Source organism: Ochotona princeps, chromosome 10, assembly GCF_030435755.1.
Source record: "Ochotona princeps isolate mOchPri1 chromosome 10, mOchPri1.hap1, whole genome shotgun sequence".
NCBI lineage: Eukaryota > Metazoa > Chordata > Mammalia > Lagomorpha > Ochotonidae > Ochotona > Ochotona princeps.
Genome location: NC_080841.1, coordinates 14,312,915 through 14,340,193, shown reverse-complemented (window position 1 = coordinate 14,340,193; position 27,279 = coordinate 14,312,915). Strand labels below are relative to the sequence as shown.

The following is a 27,279-nucleotide window of genomic DNA, read 5'->3' as shown; positions in this document are numbered from 1 at the left end:
GGGCCTCAGTTTCCTCATCTATGAAATGGGAGTGGGAGGAGTACCTCCTTCTCAGGTCCCCATGAAGACCAGGTGAGGAAAGTCCTTAGCACAGCCTGCACAAGATGCTACACAGGATCCCTTGGCATAGCCTACAAAGGTACCACACAGGCTCTCTGGATCTCTTTACCCAGACTTCCAGAGGACAACCAGACCCAGAGAGCAAGGGTCCCCCAGGCCTGCTGCACCCACAGGCCCCTAGGGTCAGGGAAACACTTCTCAGAATCCATCCTCCAAACCTCTGCCATGGAGCTATGGAGCAGGACCCGCAGAGGAGAGGGCATGAGTCTGGGCTGGGAAAAGCCAGAAACCAGCACATGGGGTAGAGAGGCTCGGGCCAGAGAGGGCTCTGCCAGCCTTGCTCTGCCTCACCTCAGGCCCTCACTTCCCCCTCAGGCTCTGTCCCAGCTGCTGCTGGTGGCTGGCCCACCTCCTGGGCAGCCACTGGCTTCTGACAAATGAGAGGAAAGCAGCAAATGGAGGAGAGGGAAAAAAAAGAGCTGCCTTCAGACTGTGACTCTATCATCAGAATGGGGGTTTCAAAGAGCAAGCAAGTCTGCCCCATCACACAAGGAGTTAGCTCCCTCATGCTCAGTCTGTCTTCCAGTGCCCTGGGGCTCAGGACAGAGCACAGCTAATAGTTACAGGACCACGCACGTCTCAGACCACCCATGCAAGTCAGCCCTCCCTGGCGTAGCTTCCTGGCTGCCCCTGCAGACAGAAAGAGCCCCCAGCCACAACTCAGAACACCCCAGGGACCGTCCCCAGGCCCACTTTACTCCTCATCCCTCCCTCCTTGCTTCCAGAAACCGCAGCTTTTGTTCCAGAAGCCTTGCCAATTCCTTCTGCCCACTCCCCCTCCACCTTGGCCACAAGAAACACACGCCTTGCACACCCAGGCACACGCACACACGCTTTGCTGGGGCCTCTGGGACTGACTGGATGCCTGCCAAACCCTACCTCTGGCCCACCAGGAGGCTGAGGTGGGGCGGCCGGACACAGCTGTTGCAGCTGACGATGGCCCAACCCCAGGGCTGCAGCTGTCGTGGCCAGTACGGTGGGGGGGGGGGGATCTGCAGCACACGCCAGCCATCTGTGTAACTAGAGCCAGGCACGTGGCCGGACTGACCCCCACACTCCCCAGGGAGACTCCCCCCACTGCCCTGTTCACCCCCTCACCTTGGCCGACTCCTCCCTCATTGATGATTTGTAGCGGCGATGCAGCCCCGGGGGTGCATGGGGGGCTGTGGTCAGGGAGAACCGCACGTCCGCTGCACTGCCCATGTGCGACCTTGAGCAGTCACAGCAGACAGAAAAAGACAGCCATGAGGACTGAGGGTCCTGGCTCACACCCCTGCTGGCCCCAAGGGATCCTTGGCTCAGGCAGAAGCTTTGGCAGGACCCTGAGCTACAGAAAGTGCTAGAAGAGTGGGAGATCAGGTTCATTTTCAATGTTCTGAGGGTCAGAAGCAACCAGGGGAGAAGGTTCTTAGGCACAGCTTCCCAGCTGGCCCTCAAGAAGGCATTTCTAACAGCAACAGTTGGCTCATGATGCCACTGGTGGCTTCACAAAGCTGAGCTCCCAACACATGGGCTCCCAGGCCACCTGACTGGGACAGCTGGGAGGAGGACATGGGTTCTGGGGCAGGTTGGAAGGGAGGACACCTAAAAGTCCCTATATCTCTGGGGGTCTTTGCTTCTTGATCCTTCCCCCAGCAACTTCCCTCAGGCCTCCCCATAATTGGAACAGTCTTTGGCTCAGATTCCCACCAGGCACTCCCCCTACCCCGGGGAAGCAGTGGGAGGCTCCTGGCACTATTCCAAGACACAGGCTAGGTATCACCATTGTGACTCAGAGGATGAAGCCACAGCCTGCCACGCTGACACCCCATATGATCACTGGTTTGCATCCCAGCTGCCCACTTCCAATCCAACTCTCTGCTAATGGGCTTGAGAAAGCAGTCAGAGATAGCCCAGTGCTTGTGTCCCTACACCCACATGGGAGACCAGGAGGAAGCTCCCAGCCTCTGGCTTTGGCCTGGTCCAGCCCTAACTGTTGTAACCATTTGGAGAGTAAACCAGTAGATGGAAGATCTTTCTCTCTCATCTCTCTCTCTCCCTTGCAAATAAATCACTATTAAAGACAAATACAAATCTTAAAGACCCTTTGCCTGTCCCAGGGTCTATCCCAACCCTGAAACTGCAGGATCTGCATAATAACACACTGGGAGCTGCTCTGGCAATATTTCTTCACTGGAGAGACCCAGAGCAACAGAGCAGGGTGGGGCAGCTGCAGGGGGAGGGGAGTTCAGATGCAGCTCCACAATGGGTCCAATGAGTCTACAACTAAAGCCAAGAACCCAGCATTAGGGAAGCACATGGCTTGCTGTACTCCAGGCCATGCCTTACTCACAGAGAGGGCGTCCCTCCTGGAAGCTGGTCCCACTGCCCAAGACCACAGGGATCTGTCTACAGACTAGCATGCTGAGAACACGACCCAGAGGTGTGAACCTGGATTGGCATCCTTCTCATAGACTTCACCTGCTGCCACAGGTAAGGAACAGAGAGCAGGCTTGAGGGCTGAGCTCATAGACTTCACCTGCTGCCACAGGTAAAGAACAGAGAGCAGGCTTGAGCGCTGAGCTCATAGACTTCACCTGCTGCCACAGGTAAAGAACAGAGAGCAGGCTTGAGCGCTGAGCTCAGTTCCAACCATTCCACAAAACGGGGAGAAAAATCTAGCACCCCAACATGTGGGCTGGATTCAGGCCTGAGGTAGAAGGCTCCACAGCGTCTCACGGTGCTCTCAGGAACAGGGAACTGTGAGCAACTGAGCAACAAGGTAACTCAACCTTCAGCACTCCCAGCTGCCGCCTAACACCTGTCAGCTACCTGAACCTAGCCAGTCCTCAACTCTCAACCAGCAACTGTGAAGACAGCGCGAGCACAGCCAGAGTGGCACTCCCTGCAGTGACCTGGTGGGACACAGCCCCCAGCGCTCTGCAGAGCCTATGCCAAGAGCCAGTGTGCAGGTGCCAAGGTCATGGGGAAGGGGAATCACATGACCCCTGGCCTCCAGGCCTCCCTCCTCTAACCTGCCCATGTGACCAAGTCCCCTAAGCCTCAGCACCCCACCCCGGTGCCCAGGACTCTGAGGTTCTAGGCAGTCCTCTGGTGGGAGGATGGGGTTGGGGTCCATCTGGGACCCTGACAGCACATATCCAGCTTCCCACGCTCCAGTACCTGGAATGGATGCCATCCACAAACGGCCCCGCTCGACCCTTCAGCTGGTCCACCTCTTGGCGCAGCTTCTCAATCTCTTCAGACAGGCGGCCCTGTGCCAGGCAGACCCAGAGAGGGGTGGGCCACAGAGGGAAGGATAGGGGAGAGTCAGGGACAGAGAACAGTGGAGTTGGAAAGAAGCAGAAGGATGCACTGCCAAGGGCAAGGCCAGGGCCCTCGGACTAGGCCCAGGAATGACACCAAAGAGAAGTGGGGCAGCAAAGTGAGCAGAGTGCTGTGCGGGGGACCGGGACCAGCTGAGAGTCTGTCCACAGAAACTCTCTCCTGGGGCAGCAAGGGGCTGCCAGTTGCCCCCACCCCAGACTGCATGGCCATTGCTGCTGACTCCTGCCCTTAAGCTGAGAGGGGGGACCCCCACCAAACCCTGGGGTCTGCCTGCCCTATGCCTGTGCTTCCGCCCTCAGTTCTGTACCTGTGAAGAGTGGCGTGTTCCCTGCCATGTGCTATGATGCAGAATAACATAGCAAGTTGTGTACTGGGGCCAACATGCATGCTAACACAGTGTGCATTGGGCCCGCCACCAACGGCTACCTTGTGGTGGTGCTGCTCCTCGATCTGCCGCTGGGAGCTCTCCAACTCCTGGATCAGCGTGTTCTGGTGGAGAACAACTGTGAGCCAAGGACTCCCCAGGCCCAGAGCTGAGCCTATGTGGACTCCGGCACCCTCAGGCAAACCCACACCCTCATCTGCCTGCTTCCTCCCGACGGCTATGCCCACCCAGGCCCCTGAGTCCAAGGCACCTTCTCTTCCAAGGCCGCCATGCGCTCCTTGAGGTGCAGCTGCAGGCGCTCGTTGGACTCACTCAGCAGCCGGTCCACGGTGTCTGACAGTCGCTTATTGTGGTCCTCATTCATCTTCTCCCGCTGGCGCACCTGTACAGCCAGCACACCTGCACCAGCCACCCACAAGCCCCACAGCCCTCCCGGGGGCCACCACTCCAGCTCTCCTGGCCACTCTCTACAACACATTCCTGGCCAGACCCTTCCTCCCTGGCCCTTGAACAGACCACCACAAATTGTGGGGAGGGGAGGAGACCTAGAGAGGAGTGGGTGGGGCTTAGAGCCCAGCCCAGGGCCCTCACCCGGGCCAACTCCTGGTTCTTCTCCTCCAGCTGTCCTTCGAGTTGCCGCAGGTGCTCCTCAATGTTGCCATGCCGTTCTTCAGCCTAGGGGCAGGGATAGGTCACCAGATGCTGGAGGCCTCTCTGGCCCCCTCAGTCCCATCCCCCAAGCAGTTGTTGCCACGTGGCCTGAGCATCAGGGTCTCAGTGAAGCTCGGTCCACCACCAGGCAATCCAGAGCAACCTGCCCTCACCATTGCCTCTCTTCCCCCACACACAGACCCCTGCCAACTTCCCCCACCCCCACCATTTTCCTGCTGACAACCAGCCTTAAAACACTCCTGGAGCCAGCAGCTCAAGAAGCTGCAAGACTTCCCTAGGCTTCTAGAAACAGCTCCAGCTGGTAGCACCAGGGACCGCAACCTCCTCACTGCTTCTCGGAAGCAATTACAAACAGGGAGAACAGGGACAGGGGTTGGCTGGCCCTGGTCCAAACCCTTGCCAGCTGCACACGTGACTTTAGCTTCCCCAGCTACAAAACAGAGAGAAGCAACCTCTGCGCCCACTTGGGCCACTGCAAGGGCAATGAGAGACAACCCAAGGCAGGTGCTTGGAGCAGAGCCATTGCAGCCATGGCCATGGTCACTAACAGCCCAGATAGAGAGGCCTCCCTTTGTGTCCCCTTGGCTGCTGAGGCAGGGCACCCACTGCCTCTGCTCACAAGATGTCCTAGAAGGTCACACAGCTCATGGTCAGCAAACCCCACCAGGACCCCCAGGACAGACGACCCCCTCAGCCCATCCTCTGCTGACAGTCTTTGGGAATGTGCAAACACACACACACACACACACAGAGTCCCCTGCAGCCCTCCCTTCCCAGGGGCTGCAAAAACCTCAGCAGCGCCCCCCACCAAGACCAAGACCAGCATCCCCAAGAAGAGGACATTGAGCGCAGTTAGAGAGTGGTGACCCTCCCCCCAGGCAATGGAGCCAGTCAAGGGCAGAAGTACTTAGTCCTGGGGAGACGCAGCAGGCCCTGGGCTGCAGAGTCCCTGAACCACCACAGGGCACTCGGGCCAGCCTTTGTCCTGCACACCCTCCAGGCCCAGTGCTTCCTTCTGTCCAGGGCTCAGGGTAGCTATAGCAACCCTGCATCAGACCCCAACCTGCTGAAGACACTGCCAAGTTCTGATGAATGTGGGCCTGACTATGCCCAGGGCTTTCCTCACGTTCTTGGTGCCCGTGTCTTTGCAGCCTGCTCACTTTGTAGAATTCTTAGCAGGGAAAGCTAGCTCTCCACTCACTAAAATCCTACTGGCTTTCTGTCCTCCTGAAGCTGGAGCCTTAGCACCACCAGGATGGTCTGTAGCTTACAATGCTTCAATTGAGTGAATGTGCTCACCCTGCACCCCAACCACCCACACTCTCCATCGATGGGGAGTCATTCCTCTTCCAGGTCTCATCTTTCTAGAGACAGGAGTCTTCCTCTGTTCCCTGCAGCCCCACACCAGAGGAGCACATGGCCTCAACACGAGGCCTACAATGGCTCCATCCTTTCTCCTCACAAGGCTTTGGCACTTTTTCTTGGCATCAGTTACATCACCGTGGGGTGACAAGGGTAGGATTACTCTTCCCACTGCCAGATGCAGGCAGCGTGGCAAGTCGGTGTCGTGATCCCGATCCAAGGCGCTTCCATCTCCCTCCTTAACCACTTGGGACACCCAGCTTCAGGCTCACTTGCCTTGGTGAGGGCTGCGATCCTTTGTGCCAGCTCAGCCTCCACCTCGGGCAGCGTCTCTGCCTTGCGCATCGTCTGCTGAAGCTTCTGCTCGGCCACCTCCAGCAGCTCTTGCAGGTGCCGGGCCTTCTCCTCACACTGGCGGGGTGGGGGTATGATTCAAAAGGGAGCACCAGCCCCTACCAGCCCCAGCAGCGAGCACGGGACAGGTCAGAAGCAGCAAAGGATACTCCTGGTTCTTAGCTGCCTGGGATGCCTGACTTCACTGACTCCGAGGTCACCTATTGGATCTCAGGGGCTCCTGGGCCACCAAGGGAAGGGTCTAGCCAGACCCCCAGGGACCTCGAGGGTCAAGTCCAATGCCCACTCCCACCCCACGTGAAGGAGTAACCTGGCGGTGCAAGGACTCCTTGTTAGCCAGCTCGTTCTCCAATTTGTCGTTGAGGTCGTGGATGGATGTGGCCTCCCGCTGAGCAGCCAAGTAGCGCTTCTCCAATGTGGTGATTCGCTCCTCCATGTCCTCTTTCTGGGCCAGAGCCTGGGTGGAAGCAAGGGGGACGAGGGGAAGGCCCTGGCTGGTACCTGCCCATCAATAGCAGCTGGCCTGACTGCACACATTCCCCGGAAGCTCTGACTGTGACCCACCTTCCTGTCCTTCCTCCTGGCGCTGGACCCACCCCAGCCCTTGCCTGGCCATCCTGCCACACCTTCCCTTCCTCATAAAGCCTGCAGTGACACGAGCCCCACACTCACCTCCCGCAGGTCCCGCTGGTGCTTGCTACTAAGCTCTTCCGACTTTATGAGGTCCCGGCGAGCTGTGCCCAGGTCCTCCTCCAGTTCAGCCACAGCCGCTGTCAGGGTGACCAGTCGCTCCCTGGCCTGGCTCAACTCAAAGTTCTGCTTCTCCAGGAGCTCCTGCAGCTCTTCTGCCCGGCCCGCGCCATCCTCCGGGCACAGGGAGCTATCAGTCTCTGGGGAGCCAGGGACCCCTATGCTCCTGCCCTGAATCAGATCAGAGCTCTGCCCAAGCCTCCTCCTTACCCCTCCCCAGCACGAGAGCTCATGGGCCATGACCCAACACCCTCACTCTCCAGTTTCTAGTCTTGCCCACTATCTCATTTGCCTCCTGTCACCTGTAAAGGCAGAGCAAAGTCTCAGAGCAAGAGGGGACCTCGCCTGCTGCTGGCTCAGGGGAGCAGGCCTCTCACAGTAAGGAAAGACAATGGCATATGCCCAGCAGGTGGGTGCCTGAACAAAACCACTCCAGATTTCTTTGTAGATGAAGTGGGATAAATAAAGAAGTGGGACTATTGCAGAAAGCCTCAAGTTTGCTTCAACTCAGGCAGCGCAAGGCCTGTACTCTGCATTCTTGGGGAGAGTGGGCCCCTTTGGGGCATTTTCCGGCACCCACCTTCCACAGGCGTTTTGGCCCCATGTCCGCTATCCCCTCCTCTTCTGCTGCTCCATCCCGGACCCCTGCCCCCTGCTGCAAGGCGGACACCTGTAGGCACATGAGTCGAAGACATGAGACCCTTCTCACATATTCCAAATCCTTCCGAGTGCCCCAGCTCCTAAAAAGAGCTGCCAGCCTCAGCCCAGGCCATTTGTCCTCGGACACTGCACGGAGAGTCCAAGGAGGACCAGAGGTAAGAACCAGGGCAGCCTGGGCTTCTGGGATCTGCAGAGCACGGGCTGGCCCAGGGCCCCATGCCACCTACCTGCTGGTGGGCTCCTGCCAGCTGCTCTTCCAGGGTAGTAACCCGCTCCAGCGCTGCCCGGAGCCGCTCTCGCACCTGCCCAAAGAAAGGGGAACTGGAGGAAGAGATGGGGGCCTGTTCTATGGCCATCAAGCAGGAAGGAAGATCGGGGCCTCCAGTTGCCTAGAGGGAGCCTCACAAACAAGCTTGAGCTTGGGCCAGAGGTGGGAAGGAACAGGCTCTGAAACCCCTGCAGGGGGACCCCAGCTGGAGTGGCCGTGGAGATGGTACCTTCTCATCCAGGGCCTTATGGTGCTCAAACAGGGACTTGAGGGCCTTGAGCACCTCCACCTCGCTGGACACGCCCGAGGGTGACTGTGCCTGGCGCTTCACCACCGTCATCCGCAGGGACCGCTCGTGGCGGGACACCAGGCACTCCAGGTGCTCCAGAAGCAGCTGGCAAGGAGCAAGAATGAGTGAGGGAGAGGAGTGAGTATTGGGAGCCTGGGCCCTGGGAGCTGCACTCAGGGCTCCCATGGTCACCCAGTGCACACGATGGTCAACCAGGCACCACTGCAATATAGACGTCCTCTGGACCGCACAAGAGCTATGGTTCCAGTGATGCACCCACCCCCACCTAGCTGCCCTGGCCTCTCCCCAAGGACCCCAGCAACTGCAGGGGGAAGACCAGCACTGTGGGTAAATGGACTGATGACCACCCCCAGGTGCTCTTCTTGCCTGCCCCTTAGTCATGCCTCAGCCCCCCCCCACCCGCCCGCATTTACACTGGCCACGCCCACTAGTCCCAGGCCACGCCCACTCACCCGGGTGTTATTCCGCTCTGCTTTCAGCTCTGAGATCTCTTCCTCCCGCTCCAGAAGCTGCTCCCTACACATGCTCAGCTCCCGGGTCAGGGTGGCAAATTCCTGCAAACACCAAGGCCCATCCGTGCCAGGGGATGTGGCTCCTGTGCAGGGTCAGAGCTCCTCCCACCCACCTCTCTCAACTATTTCTCCCCTACAGGGCATTGTAGTGCTAGCATGAGTGTCCCCAGAGGGGTCTGAGTCGTCTCTGCAGTCTAAGAACTGTCAAGCACAAGGGTGAGAGAGGCACTGGGCATGCTCAGAGTGGCCTTCCCCTTTCTCCTTCAGCTCAATGACACTTCACTGAAGAAAGTGACCGAGGATAGTTCTTTCCTTTAGCTTAGCAGAACAAGATCCAAACAGAAGTTACTGGGTGTTGGGGCCAGAAGAGAAGGGAATTTTGAAGATGGCACTGGAGCTGGATGTCCTAGGGCTCTGCAAGCTGCAGGTGGCCGGTGAAAGAAGAGGCCCCACAGGTCGACCCCGTGCTTCAGCCCTGGCTTCCGGGAGGCCCCGTCCACTCAGGCCAGGACTGCCTCCCAGGCACCTGAGGCCAAGACAATTGCCCTGCCCTGGCTGCACCCCACACATCACAGGGTACCCTCACAGGATACCCTCTGCTGCACTGTGAGGCCCTTGGAGGTGGAGCAGAAGCAGAAGGGAAGCGACTGGCCCCACAGTCCCAGGCCCAAGGAATCCCATTTCCCAGACATCAGCGCCCTCCAGAAAAGGCTTCAGGTGTGTGGTCCGCCATTTGTGGCTGTCTCAGGAGCAAGTGAACAGTTGTTAGTGAGGCCACCCCACGCCATAGCATCCCTTGCGCACCAAGGACCAGCCACCACAACAGGAGGCCCCAGAGCAGCTCCTGCTTACAGCTCTAGCTAGGACAGGCAAGGGGGCAGGAAGACAAGAGTGAGGAGGGAAAATGGACCAGGGTGCTGCAGCCCTGATCCTATTCCTGCTTATCTAAGGTCACGACTAGGGAACTCAGGGTCCAGCACTGCACACCTCCTGGGCTTGATGCTGCTTCCCTTCCTGGCCACACACAGGCAGGTGTACAGCAACACACACACTCAGGAACACATGCATGCACACACAGACAGGCATGCACTCATGGATACATACACATATAAGCATGTGTAAACACACATGTATTGTAGACACAAACACATGCATATGCTCTGGAACATATGTGCACATGCACATATACACCCATGGACACACGTATACATGTGTACGCTCACGTATGTGTATGATGGACACACATAAACACACGTGCAGGTATGCTTGCACTTACACACATGTGATCCATACCACAGATCTGGTGCTCTCCTCACACAAAATCAGCTGTCTCCTCTATCCCACCTCCCTCTCTGATACATGGCCACCAGGACAATCTCCCAGAGCATAATGCTACACATTCCTCCTTCACAGAGCCCTTCTGCCCACCCCAGACCCAGGGGTCTTGGATCCTCTCCTAATGCTAGTCCATGCTCAGCCGGGTTCCTTCACCTGACGGTCCCCCCATCCACCCTCCATGGCCACCAAGGAAAGGAGGCTCGTCTTTCCAGGCCTGTCTCAAAGCCAGTGGCCTCCATGGGTTAAATGTTTGAAGCCGGGGTTAAAAGCAGCAGCTTGGGGACTATTGCTCAGCCACAAATGTGGGAGGGAACCAGGTCCTGGGCTGGGGACACAGAGATAGGACACGTGATGCCCTCAGCAGGAGAAGTCAGGTAGGCCAGAGTAACAGCTCAGCTGTGCCTGTCCCCACGTGACCTTGGGCAGGGTGAGGCAGGTGGAGCCCCAACCCACCCCTGCTCCTCACCAGGATACCACATGACTCACTTTTTATCTTAAATGCTCATTTATTTATTTCTCCATATGAAAAGTACAGCAATAGAGAGATCTTCCACCTGTTGGTTCACTCCCCAGATGCCAGCAACATCCTGGGCTTGGCCAGCCCAATTCAGGAACTCAGAACTGTACCCAAGGTTTTCTGCATGGATGGCCTTGGCCCAGGTCCTTGAGCCATCATTTGCTACCCTCCCCACGCTCAGGACACAGGAGCAGAAAGCTGGAGTAGAAGTAGAACAACTGGAACTCAAACCAAGCTGGTGATGCAAGCAGTGAATTAGCCCTCTGCACCACCACGCCCCCCCCCAGGGGCTTCCTATCCTCACCCATAATACAGTGCGAAGTGCCGTCTGCCATCACTGTTAGCAGGGTGGCATGCTAGGCCCAGGCCTGCAGCTATGTCTCCTTCCCTCCTGCAACCCTGGAACCCTCCCCACGGGCTCAGGGCAACTTATGCCATGCGTGCAGCACCAGGTTTCAATATTTAGCTCTCTGTTTCCCCCAAGATGCACAGGGCAGCTCGGGCACTGAAATACCCTGGGCTCAACATGGGAGTCTCAGCCTACTTAGGGCCTGGTACCAGGCTGAGCTCACAGCCTTTCTGACTAGCAGCAGGAACATGGTCCAGGACCCCCTAAGAGCACACATCTCAACAGGGGAAGCTAGCAAGGAGTGGGGGGCAGGAGGCAGCCAGAACTCCAGGGCCAGTGTGGGGAGGGGACACAGGACACAGGGGAAGGAAGCTTGGCTTCCCATTTTCAGACCTCTGCCACCTGCGACCTGGATGACTACAAATGTATATACGAATGTACCTTCTCAACCACAAGCGTCCTCATCTGTGAAATGGAATGATGGTGGTGACAGCACCCACATCTGGGTCATGAGAAGCTGGCAAGACCATCCAAAGCACTAAGCATACAAAAAGCACACAAATAGGGGTGTCTGCCTTGCGGTGGGGCAAGGGTTTTGTGGAACTTGACAAAGACATGCAGGGCTGGTTCTGCAGCGTAGCCCGTAAAACCACTGCCTGTGACGCTGGCATCCCAAATGGGCACATATGTATCCCAGCTGCTCCACTTCCCATCCAGCTCCCTGCTAATGTGGCTGGGAAAACCAAAGGAAGATGGTCCAAGTGCTTGGGCCCCTGGCATCTCCACAGACAACCTGGATGGAGTTCCTGGCTCCCAGCTTCGTCCTGGTCCAGCACTGGCTCTTTGTGGGCATTAGTGGAGTGAACCAGCAGGTGGAAGATCTCTCTCTCTCTGTCTCTCCTCTCCCTGTAACTCTGCCTTTCAAATAAGTGAATCTTGAAAAATAGCGGGGAGTCAGGATTTCTGGCTTGGAGGCCCAGCTCTGCTTGCCAACTCCCTATGCAAGGTCTCTTGCTTTTTCCATCTGGGCAATAAGGAAGCTGGACCCCATGCTAACTAGGGCTGCACCCCCCCACCCCCACGAGATGCTCCCCAAAGCCACCTCCAATAGGGAAGCAGTGAACAGCAAACAAGGGCTGTTTCTTTCCGGTCTAGGGTGCCACCTACTGGCGTCCCGGGCTCACTGCAGCTGACAATTAGGGCTGGGTTTTCCCTCCCGCACCAAATCCCAGCCGTTCCTGCCGGGAAAGGCCACTTGCAGACTGAGGAGTTTGGGAAATCAGGGGTGGAGTGGGGGCAAAGGAAACTGGAGCGTAAATTCTCACGGCTGATATGCAAACAGATGCAGAGGAGCCCAGAGCCTGGCCAGGGGCAGATGCAGACCCCTCAGGCCTTACCTGAGGCAGCGCGGAGTTCAGGTGGCGCTGCAGCTGGTCCCGCTCGTGCAGTGCGTCCTGCAGCCGGCCCTGCGTGGCGGCCAGGGTCTCCTGGCTCTCCCGCAGGGACTCCAGCAGCCGCTCCCGCTCGTCCAGCATGTTCACCATCAGCTGCTCGAAGTTGGCGTCAGCCTCGGCGCCGTGTGGGGGGCCCAGGGGGTCCCCCTCGTTGATTGTGGGCATCACCTCACACATGGTGAGGGCGGACAGTGGATGGAGAAGGGGCTTAGAGGGGCGCTTCTGGGAGGACCCAGAACCCGAGGCTCAGAGCGGGCAGCGCCAGACGAGTGGGCAGCTGGGCAGGGGCTTCGGCCATGGCAATCAGCTGCTCCAGCTCTGAGCGGGACCTGGGAGCGGGAGCGCCCCTGGGGACCGGAGCTGGAAAGCCTGACCTCTCCTCTCAGGGTTGGGGCTGGGTGCCCGGTATCCCTGGACCAGCGGGCAGCAGAGCAGCGTGGCCATGACAGGCAGGGGCAACGGCGCTGGAAGACTGCGCTTCTCTCAGGCCGAGCCCCGGACGTAGGGTCTAGCGACCTCCATGGCTTCTGGAAGGCGGTGCGGCCTGGCGGAGGAGAAACAGCAGTGAGAACCGGCGGGGCTGAGGTAGAGACATGCAGAAGGAAAGCGGGACCCACCCGGAACAGAGAGAGAGAGAGAGATCGCCGGCAAGGGCAGCCGGCGGGTGTTGGCGCAAGGCCCTTCCCGATGGGCGCGTCCCGGGGCGCCACCGGCCCCTGCCGCCCCAGCAGCTGCCAGCGCACGGCCCGCCGCCGCGGTTCCCCCGCCCACGTGGCTCAGCGGCCAAATATAGAAATGATTCAGTCAGCAGCACCGAGCCCTCCGGGGACCTGGGAGTGCAATGGGAGGCCTCAGGGTCTCTGGTTCTCCCCCACACTCAAGCCCAGTGCTTTAGGGGTGGGGGCAGAAGCAAGGAAGGGAGGAGGGATGAGTCCCTTGTCCTGGGAAATGCAGGACCAGGGTAACTGGCCCAGCCCTGGGAGAGGCACAGACTGGGCGCAGGGACAGACCAAAGGCCCTGACCTGCTACTACAACCCAGGGAGGCAGCCCTGGCCCGTCACTTCCCAGTGGCCAGACATGGAGGGGGCATGAAATGTCCCGCACACAGCCAGGCACAATGGACACTTCCTACTGTAGCGGACACATGGGAGGCCTCAGGCCCAGGAGCTGAGGTGAGAGGTCAGATATTGGATGGCCTGTGGCAGGGCTGAACCCAGAGAAGGCCAGGCCCCTGTCTGACCCATTCTTTTTTTTTTTTTTTTTTTTTTTAATATTTATTATTTAACTTCATTAATTACATTGTATTATGTGACACAGTTTCATAGGTACTTAGGTTCTCCCCACCCCTCCCCAAACCCTCCCACCATGGTGGATTCCTCCACCTTGTTGCATAACCACAGTTCAAGTTCAGTTGAGATTCCCCCATTGCAAGCGTATACCAAACATAGAGTCCAGCATCTTATTGTCCAGTCAAGTCCAACAGCTTCTTAGGTATACCCTCTCTGGTCTGAAGACAGAGCCAGCAGAGCATCTTACCCCACCCCTAGAGCACGAATGATGTAGGCTGGAAGGGGGTACTGAGGGTCAGGTGAAAGTGCACCAGCTGGAAAATTCCAGAAGCCATTGCTGGAGAACAGGGGAGTTCAGATTCAAGCACATACATAACGACAGACTCGGGAATGTGATGGCCTGGGATGGACATGTGTGTGGCCAATCACACATCCCCTGACACAAACCCTGGACAAAGGGGATCCTCCCCGTTGGACACGTACTGTGGAGGGCAGGGTCCCAAGTGGCCACTGGAGTGGGAAGCAGACACCTAAGGGCCTGTGCTCTACCTTCCTGGGCTTCAGGGGCTGGGGCAGTGGACGGGGACTGTCCTCCACCTCTTCCCCAACCCCCCACTAGGCTCCAGGCATGGTTGGAAGGCAGTATGGCCCCACCACAGCTCTCTATGCTCACCCACTGCTGGACCCATATTACCTCCCAGTGGTTAATTGTCCATACATGTACAGAGAAAAGGGGGAGAGACTGACTGGAGAGCCCCCAGAAACAGGCCTGCCCTCACAGAAGGGTCCGGTTTGCTCAGGAGCTCAGGCAGCCCGAGAAGGGCCCCAGCCCCTAAGACGCCCAGGCTGCTTGCAGGAGGCAGTCTGGGGCTGGGCTGTGGGACATCTGGGACATCTGGGTTATGATTCTGCCGCAGGCTGGCTGGCTGACCTTGTGATAGCCCAAGAAGCCTAGAGGAAGTCCTATCTCCCCTACCTTACAGGGGCGAGATTATGGCTGAGCAGAGATCTGGGAAGCTAAAAATGCCCTGGGACAGCAGGGGAATACCAAGACCTGTGTGCAGGCAAAGGCGGCAGGCCTGAGCTAGCTTTGAAAGCCCCGATGGGAAAGATGCCAGTGAGCAGACCCCAGACTGCCTGCTGGGAGGTACTGGCTACTGGGTCCAGCGTGGCCTCCCCTGATCTTGCTGATCATTCTGGCAACAGGGACATAAGCTGGCTGCAGTCTCTTCCCAGGGTACCAGGCAGCTCCCTCTGGCCAATAGGAGGCAAAGGAGGCAGGTCCAAGAGGAGGCAGAGGAGGGATGACCAGGGAGCTGCTCCAGGACAGCCCTGGGCTCCTGGTGTGTCCCTGGCCACTACAAAGCCCTGGAAAGTGCAGGGAGCTGTGCTGTTGGTGGCCACCACCCCTGGCTCCTCCTGGCTCCAAACAGTCTTTAAATAGCGTCATTATCATCTCAGCTTCGCAGAAGCTGCCGACTCCTGCCCGAGCTCTAAGCACCATTCTAGCACTCGCAGGTCCTGACTCACAAGCACAAGCTGCCAGCCCCCATAGCAGGCTGTGGCAGCAGGAGAGTGGGCGTGTGACAAGGGGCTGGGCCTGAGACACCAGAGGCCAACTGGGAGGCAGCCCAAAGTCACCCCCATGGTTTCCTAGCAAACAGCAGGGGTTGCTACTCAGGTCTGACGCCCCAGCCCGGCTTCCTTCTGCCCGGACAGATGGCACCACCATGAGATGGCGCGGCAAGGCTGCCAGGAACCATGCTCAAGTCCGAGGGGCCATGAGTCTGGCAACAAGGGTGTTGGGGGGAGGGCATCCCTGCAGAGCTAAGAGGCCAAAAAGAAGGGCCAAGGTCACACGCCTGAGGTGGCCATCCAGGAAAACAACCACAAGAACAATGTGATGTGTATGTGTATGTGTGGGTTTCCCCCGGGGCAGGGCACCATGCTGTCAGTGACAGACCAGACCTCACTGTCATCTCACAGTGCTCACAAGGAAACGCCCTTTCCATGTCACTGCTGAGACACCTGGGATTCCAAGCAGTTTGAACCCAAGGGTGACAGGCCAGAACCCCAGCGAGCAGGTTCTGTGGCCCGAGGACTCCTGTCTGGGGCTCCCTCCTCCACTCCTCCCCATGCCTGAGAGATGACCTCTGTAGCAGCCACTAGCATCGCCAGGCAGCCCCTGCCGCACCAGCTCTGACCTGCCTCCAAGGCCCCATCCACTGCCCAGCCTCATCCCTGCCCCGAGCCCTGCTGATCCCTCAGGTCTCTGTACTGTCCACACCACCCAGCTCTCACGTGCAGAAACAGACATCTTTCCAAGCCACCGCTGCTCGTGCTGCAGCTGCCCGCATTGTCTGCGGCCTGCAGTGCCCACCTCACCTTCCCTCTCCTCTCCTGTCCAGCTAACCACCCTGAGAAGCCTGGCCCTCCTCCTCCCTGCCTGGCCCGAGCCCACCTGCTGCGTTCATCTTGAACCTCTCCTTCTCCATGAGACGTGTCCATCAGCTGACTGGGTACTGCCCCTTACCTGCACTTCATTTCCTGGCACTCCCTTTACTCTGCATCCTCAGCCCCAGGCAGGTAAGAACACTACTAGAAGCCCTAACACAAGGTCCCATCATAAACGGAACTGAGCAAGTGACCAAGTGGCTTCAGAAAGGCCCATCCCCAAATGATCAGCTGCAAAAAGGCAGCCTCCAAGATGGGAACAGCTGGGAACAGCCTCCTTTCTCTCACCTTCTGGAAACAAAGGCTCCTGGGCCCAGGGCTGTGGCACAGGGGGTTACAGCTCCTATGGACACCAGATCCAGTCTCAGCTGCTCCATTTCAAGTCCAGCTCCCTTTTAATGCACCCAGGAAAGCAGAAGAAGATGGCCCAAGTGCTTGGGCACCTGCCACTCGCACAGAGGACCTAGAGGGAACGCCTAGCTCCTGGCTTCAGCCTTCAAATAAATAAGTAAATCCTAAAGACAAAGAGAAACAAGGAGGAGGAAGGAGAAACGAAGAAACTAGAGCCTGTGGAAGGTAGGACAGGGCCCACGCTGCCCTGACAGGCAGCCCGTGGAGTGGGCCAATGGCTGTGTACACTGGCCCACTCTGACTGCTCTCGTGGGCTCCCCTGAGCCTCAACTGTCCCTCTGCGAGATGAGGGGATGGCAGTCTCTGCCAGAGACAGCTGACAGGAGGATGAGCAGGGACATCCCATGCCAAGGGCTGTACAATCAGCAGAACCTCACACTCCACACCCTGGGCTCCAACAGTACCTCCAGGCAGGGCCCACTCCACACAATAGGAAAACAGAGACATTCCCAAAGAGAAGGTGAAGGGACGGCTCCGCGCAGGGCTGCTTGTGCCAGCCTCAGGTCCCTTCCACAGCACCCAGTTCTCTGGGACCCACTGTAAGAGGCACAGGGAGATATGACCTCCAAGGGCTGGCTCCTAAGCCTTGGAGATGAAGATCACCACACACATACATACACACACACACGTGCACATATACACCGGCACACACAGAGAGACACAGACACACACATATACACTGGCACACAGACACATGCACACATATACACAGACACACATGTGTGCACATACATACACACAGAGACACATAGACATACATGTACATACTGAGACAATCAGACACACATGCACACGTGTGCCAGTCCCTCCCAGGGAGGTAACAGACAAAAACGAGTTCTGAGCAGTGGCAGATGCTGCCTGGCACTTCATCCCACTGGTTCCTCAGCCCGGAGTCTGGGAGCCTTCTCTCCCGCCATTACCCAGGAGTTGCAGAGCCCCTTGCATCTCCCCAGAGATGGCCTGCACTGGGGTGAGCAACTTACTGTTTGATCTAGGACCTTCTGAGAGTAAGGGGGGTACCAAAACTAACCCCTCTGGTGTTGTCGCAGACACACCTGGCCAACAGGTCACCCTCCCTGTCATCACCCAGCAGGCTGCCATCAAAGATCAGGGGTGTCGGGGAAAGAGGGGAATTGGGGGAGGAAGAGCCCTGTAGACCCCCAAATCATTCTGCTTCTGCAGCACCCAAACTGCAGCCCCACAGCTACCTCTTCTTGGCACATACTTATTTCATTGAAAGAGCTAGAGAGACAGAGAGATCTTTAATCTGTTGGTTCACTACCCAGATGGCTGCAACAGCCAGAGCTGGGCCAGGCTGAAGCCAGGAGCCTGGAGCTTCTTTTGGGTCTCTCACATGGATGCAGGGGCCTAAGCACTTGGGCCATCTTCTGCTGCTTTCCTAGCTGCATTACCAGGGAGCTAGAACAGAAGTGGAACAGCCAGGATTTGAGCTGATACTCATATGGAATGTAGGTGCCACAGGTGGTGGCTTTACTAGCTGTGCCACAATTCTGGACCCACAGCCTCTGGGCTTTATGACAGTGCCTTGGGGGAAGTTGGGTGAGAGGGGTGAAGGGGTGCGACATACTCCAAGGGCTCTGAACTCTCTGCTACTTGAATCCTATCCACCCTGGATCTGCCCATGTTACAGGGCATCTGATTAAGGTCTCATTTGTAAGAAAGGGTTTCAGGGCTACAAATAATATTAGAAAACCACAGGCTGAAGAGTTGTCGCGAGAAGACCTCTGCTGAAATCAACTCATGTCTGCACAGAGAAGCCGACACCAGCCAGTGAGCAGGGACCAGTGACTGGAAAGGCTGAGCCGAGAGCCATCACTGGCATCCATAGGAGATCCTCTAGTCATCACTGCACGACTCCAGGCCATACTGCTCAACACACAGCTCTTGTTGCCCTGACCTCAGCAGAAAAAATGCCCCTGGCAGGGCTGGCACAATAGCTCACTGGCTAAATCCTCACCCTACACACGCCGGGATCCCATATGGGTGTCGGTTCAAGTCCCAGCTGCTCCACTTTCCAACCAGCTCCCTGCCTGTGGCCTGGGAAAGCAGAAGATGGTTCAAAGTCTTGGGACACTGCACCCACATGGGATACCTGGAAGAAGCTCCTTCCTGGCTCCTGGCTTTGAATTGACTCAGCTCTGGCCATTGCAGCCACTTGGGGAGTAAACCAGCAAATGGAAGATCTCTGTCTCTCCTTCTCTTTGTAAATCTGCCTTTCCAATTAGAATAAATAAATCTTTTTTTAAAAAAATACCTTTGTCACCTTCTGCTCATACAAATGTCCTCAAGTCACATATGCAAAAGAAGAAACAAAGTTACAGTGTGGCACATTTTATTTATTTAATACTTGTCCATGTGGGACAAAAAGATTAAACCAGGTCCTCTGGCCTTGAAAAATAATTCTTTTCAGAATCCCTGCAATTGGAGACCAGCCTTCCTCATGAGGAACACGTCACACAGCAGAAACCAGAACTGCTCATAATGTCATAACTGCCCATCCTTGGGGGTGGAGGATGGACAGTACCAAGAAGGGCACAAGGCACAGAAATGCCCAGAGACAGGGAGGCATCACAAGAAGTGTGCATGTGTGTGAGGTCACTAAAATTTTTGGGCGTGGGAGTGGTTATGAAAAAGAGAGTGCCATCATGCAGTACACATGTAATAATGTGGTCATGAGAACACACGTTATACATGTGTGGTCATGAAAGGGAGTGAGGAGAGAGGGAAAAGGAGATGAGTGCAATTGTGGTTCTAAGAGCGGAGGCCGGGAGCCAACACTGTGGACAGCACATTAAGCTGCCATTTGTGATGTGAGTATCCCATATCAGAGGCTGGTTCAAGTCCTAGTTGGCTCCTTTGCTTCCAAACCAGCTCCCTGCTAATGCACCTGGGAAAACAGTGAGAGACGGCCCCACTGCTTGGGTCCCTACTGCCCATGTGGGAAACTGGGGTAGAGTTCCAGGTTCCTGGCTTCAGCCTGGCCCAGTCCCAGCTGTTGCAGCCACTTGGGGGATAAACCAGTAAATAGATTTCTCTCTTTCTTTTCTTCATTGTCACTGGTGACTTTCAAATAAATAAATAAATAAATCTAAAAAAAATGAAGCCTTGGGAATGTGAGAATAAGTGGGTGTGTACAGTTGTGAGAGGGTATAGTTGTGTGTAGTCGTAAGTATCTGTCGGACTCTAACAGTATCTGATTGTTGTCACGACAATGTGTGAGTATATGGGCATCATGATGATTGGTGTGTGGCCCTACAAGCACATACATGTGGGAGTCATGAAATCATGTGTGTTCCCAGGAACACTGGGAGGCCAGGAGTGTGTGCCTGCACACACATGTGATCATGAGAGCATATGGGAGTGGGAGGTTAGCCCAGCTGTTGAGACACCCACACCCCACATCCAAGTGCCTGGGCTCGGTTCCTGACTCTGACCCCTGACTGCAGCTTCTAGCCAAGACAGACCCAGAGAGGCAGCAATGATGGCTCCAGGAACTGGGTTCCTGCTGCCCACATGGGGGTTAGAACTGAGTTCCCACCTCCTGGCTCTGGCCCTAGTCTGGCTGCAGCCACTGGATGGGGTAGGAGTGGGTGGGGGGCTTGAAGAACGACCCAGGAGATGGGATCACTCCCTGGCTGTCCCTGCCTCTCAAAAAACAGTAATAATAAAATAAAAGTTATATGGAAGAATGTATATGCAAATGTGGTCTTGAACTTGGGTGAGTGTGCATGAGAGAGTAGTGGCAGGGATGACAGTGGCGGAATGAAACCTTTGTTCCGTGTACTCAACCGCCAACTGGGCCGCAAACGTCAGGCCCTGCAGCGGGCAGTGAAGGCTGAGGTCATGGACTGGGTTCAGCCCATCCTCAACTTGCGCCACCATTCAGTTCACTGCAGGCTCTCCCAAGCCCTTGAGACATTGCCCAGAATGGCCAGGCCTCAGGGAGCAGCCCAGAGCCAGGCCAGACTCTGGGCCAGCCCCATGTGCCAGGCTTTCCTGTCTGAAGCTGCTGCCAAGGGCCCCTAGCACCCAGCCACCCATAGCACCCCTGCCAGTCCAGCCTCTCCTGGGTTGGCCTTCAAGACCCAGGAGCTCACTGCCAGGCAGAGGAGAAAGCCACAGATTCATCCACTAGCCCAAGGACACCTTTCCTTCAACTAAACAGAAACCTGCCTCCCCTGGGAAATCTGTCTGGAGGCACATCTAATATGCATTACATTTGCAAGAATTCAGCCCTGCTGGCTATGCCAATTATACCACAAATGCCCTAAAAGGGCACCAGCTGCTTTACCTGACAGTTACATCACAGCTATATGCTCTTCTTTAAATCATTGCAAAAAAGCATGCACATTGTATACTCATACCATGAATAAAGAAGGCATCTAACATACCCTCTCTACACTGGGGTTATAAACTTGAAGCCAGACACCAGTTTCAGGAGAGCTGGAGGATTTTCACGTGGCTGCTCCAGGGGCAGAGATGTGAATGTTGCTGCAGCTGGGGACAGCTTCTCTGCCCCAGGTTAAGTAGTTCTAGTTGCAAGGAGGTCGTGCCTCATCACACCCAAGGGCCATTGTGTCCATCCAAGAAGCAGTCATAAATTTCCAAGAATCTGACATAGCTCTGCATTGAAGCTCCAGGGAGCAATATTAAGCAGCCCGGGACCAAAACCCAACCTGGCACAGCCTGGGATCAGAACTCACTGACACTCAGAGCCAAGACCAGCAGAAGTACTCAGTGGCGGTTTCTCCTCCAGTTTACCTCAGAGGGAGATGGCCGCAGCCAAGGCCTCTCCACCCCAACAGGCCCTGCTTTCCTGTGTGTCCATGTCCATGTGCACATGCGTGCGCTCCAGACTGGGGCTGACTCTGCTGGGGGAACAGGCAGACACTGAGGGAGGTCCTGAGGCCACAGCACTCACAGTTCCCTGCAGCCACAGCAACTCTGTGCTCCCAGTGGGCAGCCAGGCAAGGGCCAGAAGAGTCTTAGGCTCTGCCCGACCCAAGTCATCGCTCAGCGCGCCATCCCCCACTGCCGTTGCCCCATCAGCCCTGTCCCCTACCCCTGCCCCAGGAACCATCTCAGTTCCTTCAGACTAACCCCAGCAGAGCAAGTCCCCTGGAAGAAGCCCCTCTGGGAAGACGCCCCCCCAACCCCTAGCACACCACCCAAAATGCCAGGCTCCTGCAAGCCAGCCCGTGTGCCTTCCAGAGCTAATTATAGGTCAGTGAGCTAGCAGGCCAGAGGGGGGACAGATGGTAACTTCATGTGGCTGCCATACACACTTGCCATCCTTCTGACCCCACTCCCTCCCCTCCCGGCCTGGGATCCAGACTTGCACTCTCTGTACCCTCCCTGCACCTCACCAACTCCTCCCTAGAACATACACAGGCATGCTCACATGCACAGGTGCACACTCGCACACAACCCTACACCAGCCTGACTGCCAACTGTGTGCAACAGAGCCCAAAGCCCAGAGCAGAGGCCAGCAAACCTAGGCCAGCTCATCCACATCTCAAAGCCACCCTGACAGCCAGTTCCCTGGACTTCCTGGGCCTGCCTCTGCCTCAGGGCCATAGCTGCCCAACTCTATCCTCACCCCTCTCTCCAGCCCATTGTCCTGCTGAGAAAGGGTGCCCACCAATCCTGGAAAACTCTTCCCCACCCAGAGAAGGAACACACACACACACACACACACCCCTCTGCCCCTCCAGACTCGCTGCCAGGCCTCAGCAGCACCCACCTTTCCACTCCCTCTTCCCACTGTGCACCGCCCAGAGCACTCAGCTCCCAGGCATGGTCACGTGTTGCCGCTCACCATCTCACTCTTTGCTGATGCCATGTACACCAGGAAGCTTCCTCAAGCCTCAAGACATGCCCAACGGAAATGACCCAGCTGTCCTGGTCACTAAGGCCGCTTCCTCAGATTATGTACACTTAGCCAGTGTTGGGTGGGTTCAATCCAGTTTGGTTCTTTCGTTTCCTAAGCCAACAGCCACGGAACTCAACGGTGCATGTGTGTGCATGACTATGCAGGCGTGGGCATGTGTGTGTGTGCACGTGCTTGGCTCCTGCACCTTTTCTGGCTCCAAGGTCCAAAATTGCCTTCGGAACTCTGGCCCCTCCATAGAATGGTGTCTGGCATACACCTGGTGTCCAGGGAGTGTTTGTTGGGTGTGGGGCCAAGTACATGGTACTAGTCCCAAGAACTTGGAAACCCTGGCCTCCCCATCTTGCACTCGCAGGAGCCCCACCACACCTCCCCTCTGAGGTGACATCAGCACCTAGTGGCACATTGTCCTGGATCCCACCTCCTTCTCAAGGAAAACCACCCACACCCGCTTTCCCAGGGCTCCGGCCTCAACCGCTCTTCCGCCCCCACCAGAACCTAAAGGTCTCTGCTGCAAAACATCCCTCCTGCGTGGACGAACCTCAGCTACCCAATGCCTCCTCTCCCAGCCGCAATCTCAGTTCCAACCCCCCTCCCTTTCCTGTGCGCCCACCAGACCTCGCGCTCCCACCCCAGGCACTGCGGAGACAAGCCTAAGACCGTCGGATCCCCGGGGCAAGCGGCGCACAGGGAAGGAGACCGCTATTACCCCTCCCCGGGGCACCTGCCCTAAGGAGTCGACCCTCGCGAGTCTGGAGGCGCTTTCCCCCGGACTCTGGCGGAAAAATAAGGACGCAGCCATCGCCCACCCGCGCTGCGCACCCGGGGAGAGTCGCCAACTCAAGCCCCCTCCCCCGGAGCCGAGCGCGCACTCCACACCCTCCGGGCAAGCCGGGCATCGCCCCTCATCCGCACTCCCAAGGGCACGGGACACTGCAAAGACTGACGAGGGGCGGCGGAGGGGGCAGCAGCAACGCCCGCCGGGGACACCGCGGCCGTAGCCCACAGGGGCTGTGTCCCCGGGCACGCCAGTCAGCGACCCTCCTCAGACTGTGCAGCAGGGCAGGAGGTGGGAAAGGAGCATCCTGCCCCTCCCCCCAGAGAAGGCTCGGGGCGCTCACCTGCCTGCAGTCCGCAAAAGCCGGCAGCTTGGCGAAGGGCAGCGTGGAGCCGCCCCCGACCAGGGCAGCAGGACCAGACCTACAGCCCAGGGGCGCCCTTGCAGCCGCAGCCTCCACCGCCACAGCGCCCGGCCAGGCCCCGCCCCCTCCGCCGACCCCGCCCCCGAGGCGGAGCTTCGTAGGCTCCGAGCCCCGCCCCCGCCGAGGCACGCCCAGGCGGCACGTGACCAGAGGAGGGCGCCTCGTCGAGCCCGCGCGCCATCTTGGTCTCCCCAGGCTCGCCAGGGGCGCGTGCCTTCCACACCCACTCTCTTCTGCCAGCATTTCTGGGGCCTACCCTTGAGTGAGTCGCAGGGCAGCACTGGAGGCGGCTGGTAGTTCCAGCGCTGTCACTACGAAGTGAAGCGTTGGTCTGTGACACACAGATACTATGAAAACAGTCCCAGCGCCAAGTTCGCAGGCTGAAGAATTCTAGAGAAGCTTTTGCATTTCACGCAGCTATTCCTGCCTCTTTTCCATCTGGCTTGCAAAGCTGCACCACAGGCCAGCTCTGCCGCACCCAAGCTGCGACACAGCAACGATGCAGCGTGCAGGCATCGGGTGTAGTGTACCACATGCATGCAGACATGCAGCGTGCAAGCATTGGGTGTAGGGGTGTGTGTACCACGTATGGTGCAGCTGCGCAGCATGCAAGACGGGCAGGTGTGTATGTACTACGTGTGTCCAGCCGTGCGGTGTGCAAGCACAGGGTGTTGGAGTGTACATCTGTGCAATGTGCTTGTGAGCTCAGAGCTTCTTGGTTCCGGTGAAGGTACAACCCAGTGCTGTCACCATCTCCTGGCATTTCCAGGAGGCAGGGAGATCTGAGCAGTGCCAGTGACTCGGAGTGTTGCGAACTAAAGCTCAACGTGTATTATTTTGCCTCCCATCACAGCATATACTTGAGGAATGAAATGTAGGCATTTTCAATATTTAGTCCAGAGAGTTCTCACTCTTCTCCAGGCGTCTGCGGGTCTCACCTAAAGAAGTCCCTGAGACATGACACATCCTTGGGCTGAAGCCAGGCCACCTACCCATTGGTACAGCGCTGGGACAAGCGTTTGCTAGCACTATGTCAGCAGAAACCAGAGGCAACATCAGTCACATCGTGCAGTCTGACACAAAGCTCAGCAATGGAGCTAGGACACAGTGTTCCAGCCAGATCCACGCCAACAGAGGAGATACCCGATGCCCCAGGAGAACTGCTCTGCTCCCCAGCACCTGTAGGCACTGAGGGAATGAAGTATTCAGCTTCCCTCCTCCTGCCCCAAAGAGGTAAATTCTGACTGCAAAGTACCTGTTTGCTGTCCTTAGGTGCTTTGCTTCTGTTCATCATTTAGAGAGAGAAACAAAGTGGCCTTCCATCTACTGGTTACTCCCGAAACAGCTGCAACAGCCAAGGCTGGACCAAAGCCAGGAGCCCAGAATTCCATGTGGGTCTCACACATGTGGGCTGCAGGGGCCCACGCACTAGGGCCATCTTCTGCTGCCTTCCCAGGCACATGAGCAGGGAGCTGGACATGAACCAAACCAGCACTCCAATACTGACATTGCTGGCAGTGGCTTAATCCACCACCTTTTTATCATTTACATGTTCCAATTTCTGATCTTCCCTGACCTGGGCTGGCCTCCTGTGTGGCGGCGAGGTTAGCTATTAGCAGTAGCATTAAACAGATGCTTCTTAGGAATGCTCTTTAAATAGCAGGGGGAGGATGGTGCAAAGGAATAACAGGCTAATGTAGTTGTTCAGCTCACAACAACTGCCCCCACAAAATGCTCATGTTTATAAGGCATACTGCCTTACAGCCCTTCCGGCAATGTCCAGCTCACTGGCAAAGGGGCACAGCATGCAGAAAGAACACAGCAGCCTCAGCAGGTCCTTGGAGCCACAGAACATTTCTGCAAGGAGGAAAGGCCTGGCTCCCCCAAGCAATCAGGGAGGCAGCCTCGGCAGTCACGGGGCACCTGCGGTCAGAGTCCTGGCTCAGGATGCACTGCATCTTAGGAATGACCGTCAACACAAGCAGTGTCTGCCATGCCTAACGGTTCAATGAAAATGCCCATCGCTCCCAGAATAACATTTTTGGTTTATTCCACATTGTACTTTTAAAATTCTTTCATCAATCACACCTGTTTTTTAGCTTTATGATTTTAGGGACAAGCTACATCATATATCCATACTCGGGGCCTGGCACAGTGGCCTAGCGGCTAAAGTCCTCGCCTTGAGCGCACCGGGATCCCATATGGGCGCCGGTTCTGGTCTCGGCAGCTCCAATTCCCATCCAGCTCCCTGCTTGTGGCCTGGGAAAGCAGGAGAGGACGGCCCGATACTTTGGGACCCTGCACCCGTGTGGGAGACCTGGAGGAGGTTCCTGGTTCCCGGCTTCGGATCGGCACAGAACCGGCCGTTGTGGTCACTTGGGGAGTGAGTCATCGGACAGAAGATCTTCCTCTCCTCCTCTCTGTATATCTGACTTTGTAATTATGTCAGATATACAGAGAGGAGGAGAGACAGAGAGGAAGTGGAGCTGCCGGGACCAGAACCAGCGGCCATATGGGATCAAGGCGAGGACCTTAGCCACTAGACCACGCTGCCGAGCCCAAAATAAATAAATCTTTAAAAAAAATCCATACTCAACACTTTTATCTGTACATCCTGCCATCTACCACAGGAAAAGCAAAACAAAGCAGAGTGTGACTTTTCAATTGGGGCACAGCACATTAAGCTGCCAACTGCAATGCTGGCATCCATACTGGAGAGACAGTTCAAGTCCTGGCTGCCTTGCTTCCTATCCAATTTTCTGTCACTGTGCCTGGGAAAGCAGCAAAAATTGGCCCAAGTATTTGGGTCCCACTGCAACCAATGTGGGACATCTAGATGGAATTATGGACTCCTAGCTTCAGCCTGGCCCAGCCCAGGCCACTGCAGCCATTTGGGGTGTGAGCCAGCAGATGAAATCTGTCACTCTGCCTTTTTTCTTTAAAAGAACAAAAGGGGGTCCAGTGCAGTAGCCTATTGGCTAAAGTCCTCGCCTTGTAGGCACCGGGATCCCGTATGGACGCTGGTTCATAATCCAGCTGCTCCACTTCCCTTCCAGCTCCATGCTTGTGGCCTGGGAAAGCAGTCGAGGACGGCCCAAAGCTTTGGGACCCTGCACCCGCGTGGGAGACCCGGAAGAGGCTCCTGGATCCTGGCTTCAGATCAGCTCAGCTCCGGCCATTGCTGTCACTTGGGGATCTTTCTGTCTTACCTTCTCTAAATCTGACTTTGCAGTAAAAATAAAATATTTACCAAAAAAAAATGAAAGGCCTAGTGGAGAATCGTAGCTATGTAGGCTTTATTAGAGCCTTACAGACAGCCATAAAATGGGGACAGTATCACACACCTTGCAAGACTGTTGGAACTGAATTTGAGATATTATATAAAGTTCCTAGTATACTACCAAGGAGACAAAGTCATTATCACTACTATCAGCCTCATTTAAAAAATAAACCCACTAAAATCTAAAACTAGCAAAGTGTTATGTCGAAGTTGGCTTTGTGATGTACCATATAAAGCCATTATCTGCAATGCTAACATTGCATATGGAGCCAGCTGGAGATCTGACTGCCCCACTTCCAATTCAGCTCCCTGCTAATAGCCTGGGAAAGCAGCAGAGGATGGCCCAAGTGTTT

The 27,279-nt window shown here is 56.5% G+C and overlaps 1 protein-coding gene across 2 annotated transcripts in view; it reads right to left on the bottom strand.

Moving 5' to 3' along the window:
* PPFIA4 (PTPRF interacting protein alpha 4) overlaps positions 1–23,694 on the bottom strand; it is a 49,049-nt gene extending 25,355 nt beyond the window's left edge. For both annotated transcript variants that reach the window (XM_058669027.1, XM_012930073.2), the window contains exons 1-14: positions 23,566–23,694; positions 12,322–12,922; positions 8,661–8,762; positions 8,128–8,292; positions 7,858–7,932; positions 7,551–7,640; positions 6,893–7,084; positions 6,531–6,677; positions 6,143–6,277; positions 4,424–4,507; positions 4,083–4,214; positions 3,874–3,936; positions 3,283–3,374; positions 1,219–1,330 (exon numbers count right to left, since the gene is read on the bottom strand). In XM_058669027.1, the coding sequence (XP_058525010.1) occupies positions 1,219–1,330; positions 3,283–3,374; positions 3,874–3,936; positions 4,083–4,214; positions 4,424–4,507; positions 6,143–6,277; positions 6,531–6,677; positions 6,893–7,084; positions 7,551–7,640; positions 7,858–7,932; positions 8,128–8,292; positions 8,661–8,762; positions 12,322–12,555 (1,623 nt within the window). In that variant the 5' untranslated portion in view covers positions 12,556–12,922; positions 23,566–23,694. The remainder of the gene's footprint in view (positions 1–1,218; positions 1,331–3,282; positions 3,375–3,873; positions 3,937–4,082; positions 4,215–4,423; positions 4,508–6,142; positions 6,278–6,530; positions 6,678–6,892; positions 7,085–7,550; positions 7,641–7,857; positions 7,933–8,127; positions 8,293–8,660; positions 8,763–12,321; positions 12,923–23,565) is intronic.
* Positions 23,695–27,279: the final 3,585 nt, after the last annotated feature.